The sequence below is a fragment of the Gadus morhua genome, chromosome 11 (assembly GCF_902167405.1).
Source record: "Gadus morhua chromosome 11, gadMor3.0, whole genome shotgun sequence".
NCBI classification, from domain to species: Eukaryota; Metazoa; Chordata; class Actinopteri; order Gadiformes; family Gadidae; genus Gadus; species Gadus morhua.
The window spans coordinates 2327408-2333407 of record NC_044058.1 but is presented as its reverse complement, the minus strand read 5'-3'; the positions used below and the strand labels follow the sequence as shown (position 1 = coordinate 2333407).

General features: G+C 40.0%; 1 protein-coding gene across 1 annotated transcript in view; it reads right to left on the bottom strand.

Annotated features, from left to right (window-relative positions):
* Positions 1–1239: 1239 nt before the first annotated feature.
* tax1bp1b (Tax1 (human T-cell leukemia virus type I) binding protein 1b) overlaps positions 1240–6000 on the bottom strand; it is a 60731-nt gene continuing 55970 nt past the window's right edge. The window contains exons 17-18 of the mRNA XM_030369483.1: positions 2755–2840; positions 1240–2258 (exon numbers count right to left, since the gene is read on the bottom strand). Coding sequence (XP_030225343.1) covers positions 2060–2258; positions 2755–2840 — 285 coding nt within the window. The 3' untranslated portion in view covers positions 1240–2059. The remainder of the gene's footprint in view (positions 2259–2754; positions 2841–6000) is intronic.

Here is a 6000-nt window from a genome sequence, read left to right as displayed (position 1 = left end):
TTGTACTTTTACTTTCAGTACTTAAGTACATTTAATATCAGAAAAGTACTTTTGATACTTAAGTACAGTAAAGATCAGATACTTTAATACTTTTACTTAAGTACTATTCTAAAAGGTGACTTTTACTTTTACTTAAGTAATTTTCAAGTAAGGTATCTGTACTTTTACTTAAGTATGGCTTTTGAGTACTTTATACACCACTGTTAGCAGGTAAACCAAAGAGGAGAGAGTTGCAGTAGTCCAGACGCGATGCGACCAGGGTGTGAACCAGAATTTCAGCACTGTTGGGGGAGAGAGATGGGCGAAGGCGAGAGATGTTACGTAGATGGAAGTATGCTGCCCGAGTGACATTATTGATATGGGACTGAAATGATAGGGTGCTATCCAGGATGACACCCAGACTCTTGACCTGGGGAGAGGGGGAAACTGATGAATTTTCAATGGAGATGGATAAGTTATTTATTTTAGAGAGGTTGGATTTGGTGCCAATACGGAGTAATTCAGTTTTTTCACAGTTGAGTTTGAGAAAGTTTTGGGAGAACCAGGATCTGATTTCCTGGAGGCAATCGGAGAGGGAGGTGGGAGGGAGGGTCGGGGTGGGTTTGGTGGACAAGTAGAGCTGGGTTTCATCTGCATAACAATGGAACTGAATATTATATCTACGTAAAAAATGGCCAAGAGGGAGGAGATAGATAATAAACAGGAGGGGTCCAAGGACAGAACCTTGGGGTACACCAGAGGAGAGGGAGGAAGAATGGGAGCTACATTTTTTGAGTTGGACAAACTGAGTACGTCCACATAGATATGATTTAAACCAGTCCAGAGGTGTGTCAGATATTCCAAGAGAGGCTAATCGGTCGATGAGGATGGTCTGGGAAATGCTGTTAAAAGCTGCACTCAGGTCCAGGAGGATCAGGATGGTGAGTAGTCCAGCGTCCGCAGACATGAGGAGGTCATGGCTGTATGTTACCTGTCTCACAAATAAAAAGAAGTATAAAAAAAAAAAAAATGGCATAATGGAATTACAGGAGTTAGTGGAGTAAAAATGGGGAGGGAGAGAGTCCGGTGGGCCTGTAAAACATATATACACACGTGTATTTGATAATTACAATGCAATCGGTTGTTCTAGATTTACTGTATCTTTCAAAATAAAGCTGCTTCTTGTTAACTTTGAGTCTGAAGAATTTTTTTCTGAAGCATGAATTCAAATTCACAAGCATGCTTTTGAAAACAAACCGATGACTTTTGAACAGACTTTATTCTTTAATAAGCAATACATGGAGCTTGCTAAAAACAAATCAAACATTTTAAAATACATAAGTTATCGTTGGAAGTCTGAAGAGAACAGAAAGAAATAACAGAAGCCTGGCATGCACCAAAGACCCAAATAGATGCAAGGCATCATCCAGACGGTTACTGAAATAATTAATGAAATCAAACATCCGAAGTTGACCAAGACAGACAATCGATGAGAGTGTACATGAATCATCAAGGCTTTTACAACATCATTGTTTACATATATGAAAAAACAAAGTATATGATTTCATCACATGAAATAATTTGTTAATGTAATCACACAAGCAATTCCTTCTCCGCTCCTGCATATTGTGCACTAGGCTGCTATCTGAAGAGGTTGTTTGAGTTTTGTTAGATGGAGTCCAATGTACGTTTGGTAAACAAACACATTTTGCCTCTTTTCCTGATTTGTAAAATCGAGTGAAAAAAATAGAGCTACGACAGAACCAAGTGAAGAACAGTCTTAGCTCTTAATTAAGTCATACCCAAATGAAGGAACTTAGGCACCATTAAAAATAACCTATTTAGATCTGCACATCTCATCGCCGAATATAGAAGCCCTGGGTTATAAGTGAAGGTCAGAAACAATCTCACGTTTTTTTATGTCAAACCACCTTCGAACTAACAAAGATAACAGCAGACAAAACAAAAATACTATAAGGTCCTAAAGAGCAGATCTTCACACTAGAACATGCGGTAAGAGAAGTTGATGTGATTGAGCGGAGAAGATATACAGGCCAAGCAGATGGGATTTAACCATTGTCTACTCAAAGTTAAGCACGTTGCCGTCGAAGTGCGTCAGAACATGGTTCTCGAAGATCTTCTGCTCGCAGTCGAGTGGGAACTGTTCGCTGCACATGGGGCAGACCTTCCAGTGGCTCTCCACATGCTCCTCGAACTTACTCTGGTCGTAGTTGGGCGGAAAGATGACCTCACAGAGTGGACAGCGTTTCATGTCCACACTGCGTATGGAGGACAGAGGACAAACGATGGGGGAAGATGGAAGAGATTTAGTGTTAAGGTGGTCATTGATTGATTTTCACAAATTAAAGGAACTATTTTAGTGTTGTGTCCGCTCTAACTGTCACTTCCCGGTTGGAGGGCGAGAGAGGGCGGGGTTTGGGCTGTGTCCAAGACCATTCTTGTAAACAAAGAGGTACGGGGCTGGCCAGCATTTTATATTTTAGGAAATGATTTGTGATTTTATCGATAACATTGAAATCACTATTAAAAAGCATTGACTACAGATATGTCAAGATTACTTGGAGCTGTAAGCTAGTTGATATGTGACACATTGTGACTTTAATAGACAAGGGATGAGCATTAAAAGGTAAAGGTCTCAGGCACTGGTTGGCCTGCTGGAAATTAACGGCAGCAGCAAGACAGAGGGGACTTTAGACATGTACAACACTGCTGCGTGAAGCCACAGCTCAGACAGAGGGCCGGTGCGGGTGTTACCTGGGCTCAAAGCAGAAGGGGCTCTGGGCCTCGCTCATGAAGGGGCTCTGGGCGTCGTATGCTGCCGGTGGCTCATTACCATTGCTCTGGGAACCACAAAGAAGTTCAAAAATCGTCCACAGTACTCTCATTTACTTTGCACAATTGAGCAGAAATTATGATGATTGGAGGCATTGTTTCATTACATATCAATGATGAATCTATTCTAAGCTGCATATTCATCTTGTTTTAATTACAGTGTATGCAGAAACAAACATTCACTCCATGTTGTTACATAAGTAGGACACAAGTCAATGGAATAAGCGTGGACAAAAGAAAAGCACAACTGACCGGACCATCCTCATATGGTAAACCTAACTAAAAACACGCTGATCATACAGTCTTTACTCTGAGCAAAATCAAGTCGCAAAGATGAAAATTTTTGACTGGATCAACATCCTTGGTCACAATAAGCGTCAAGATATTCCCGGGTGAAAGAACGCGAACGGCTTTTTGTTTAGTTGATATAACAGATGTATTGTCTTCCTTCTCATTGGTACAATAGCTAAAAAGGGCTGGACTTGCTAAAGGGATTAAATTGTACGGTGAACTTTTTACAGGGTGCCGCAATGTTGGATTTCAACAATCAGCTACGTCACTGGCATGGTAACCTACTCCTACTCTGTTGCTCTAGCAGCCATAGCAGGTAATGAGCCAGGCTCTGAGGCTCGCTGAAATGGTTACGGAAAAGCAAACAACCAGGTCTACAGGAGGATCATCTTATCGCATTGCCCATGGCTGCATTAATGAATTATATAGGCCCAAGGCAGCTGGGGTAATCATGCATTTCCACAGGCTGCCTTTGAATAGGAAACCAGCCCTTAATACATGGCTGCAGGGACGTCACTAGGACTTAGAGGCTGGAGGGGCTTAGCCCCTAGCAGTGCCCAAAATGCATGCGAAAATTTTTCATCACATCTTTAAAGTGGTTCTTTAATTCATATTACAGTAGAGCAGGGGTTCTCAAAGTTTTGACAACTGAGGGCCAATTTAGGAACCCAAAATTTCACTGAGGGCCGCCAAAGGAAGAAAAAAATATGCCGGGAAACGCCGTCAGCATCCCAGTGGTCAAAAGAAACATTGCACCGTGGACCTCCGGGAGTGAGGTCAAGTGAGGTCTAAATCACGAAACTGAGGTTCACCCTTTCAAAGTAATGTACAGTCGGATTACAGTTTTTCTCAGTCGCTTGAGTTCATTTCTCAGATCAGAATTGAAATTCTCAAAACTACCTGTTCAATCTTCACATCAGTGTGTCACTTGTGCACATGAAAAAAACAGTTTCTCATTTATTTGAACACGTTGCAAATGCTTTGGTACATCCATGCACATGATTATGTACAATTCTAAGCTCTCATACATTATCAATTGCTTATATCATGTTGATCAAAATGTATTGTAATGTCTCTATGGAATAGTCTCACCCCCACAACATTTAGGCATTAGTTCATTGCATAAGTCTTTACGTGCAAAATGGTTGAACAAGTTGTCATAATATGTCAAGCCTATTTCTATACATTTCTATACACTGGCATTAGACTCTTTTCTTTGTTCTTTTTTCTAAATCTGTCCTGAATTGGTCAATTGCTACCAGGTGAATCTTGACTTTCCCTTAAGAAGGGAAATCTGTGAAGTGTTAGATCAACCAACGATCAACCAGTACTGGAATAGCTCAAAGGTGCATCTCCTGAACCATGAACTGGCAAGTATATATATAGCTGGAGCACAACACAATGTTACATTGTCTGAGAATTTGTAGCCCAACAGACAGGAACGTCAGGAGTTGTAGGATGACTGCACTGTAATTCCTACAGCAATGCATGTACAGTTTACCCTAAGGAGATTTTCCTATGTTCACATTTCTAGCAATGACATGGTCTGTCAACAAATTAAAGTACAAACAGTCAAAGCGTAAATGTGAATCTTGTCCAATCTCTTGCAATCAATCTCCCACATACACTAAGGTGTAACTTACAATTTACAATATTTGTCTTCAAAACTTTAGCCATAGTTTACATCAGAAAATCCCTCCAGAGTACACTGTTATATTGACAACATGACTAAGCAATTTGACCGTCTTATCCGTAGACATTGACACAAGGACTTGTCATTCTGATCCATGGTGTTTTGCTATTTGAACACATTGTTTTGAGAAAGGCACTTACTGCTTTGCAAATTTCAATTCTGATCTGAGAAATGTACCAAAGCGACTGAGAAAAACTGTAAAACTAACAAATGTAAAAGGATTTAATTGAAAGCTAGAGAGAGTCGAATTTTCTCTTTATATTTATTTATATTAATATTGATATAATAATAAAAATAAAAAAGTTTTTTTTTTTTTCTTTTTATAACTTACATATTTATATATGCCATTGCGGGCCGCCAGGAATGATTCCGCGGGCCGCACTTTGAGAACCAATGCAGTAGAGAGTACAGCAGAGCATCTATCAGGGCCTGTTTTCTGGCTCACTCTCTTTTCTTTACTTGCCTTAAGACCTCCTGCTTCCCTCTCCTGAGTCTTCAGGATGTCCTCTTTAAAAAATATATATAAATAAGCTAAACAAATGTAAGAGTTTGTAGGATTCAAGTCTACATAATGGGGGGAGTTCAAGGAAAATATTTTAGAAATAAATCCATCAATGCAAATGAAAGAATATATAGGCTAGTTTCATAAACTCACTCTTTCCAAATAAAGTTTAGGCCTATTTCTGCCTGCCACTGATATTTCTCTATTGTGTCTGAAAATAGTCTATACTTTGAACAGAGGTTAACATAATGGTGTGGTGCATCCCTGAATTAGTTTAGTCACTAATGAAATTTGACAACACAGAACAATTGAAGTCTGAATCTTTCTGAAATATTTATTCTGCCAAATAATACGGTATGTGAAAAAAGTAGAAACAAAAAAATATATACATATAGCTGTAAGCAGCAATGTGGGTGTCAAGCATAATGGAACTCGATAAACTAATTCTGCCGCCGGACGGTTGTAATCGGCTAGGTGGCTACATGACGGCCGGGACTCGATAAACTAATTCTGCCCAACGCACGTAATCGGCTAGGTGGCTACATGACGACCGTATCGGTAATCGGACGGAAGTAATCGGCTACCATGACGGCCGTCTCAGTAATCGGTAATAACGACGGCTAGTGGAATGAACTAGAGCATTATGTGAGTAAGCGTCAATGTTCACCAAATGGAAAAACGA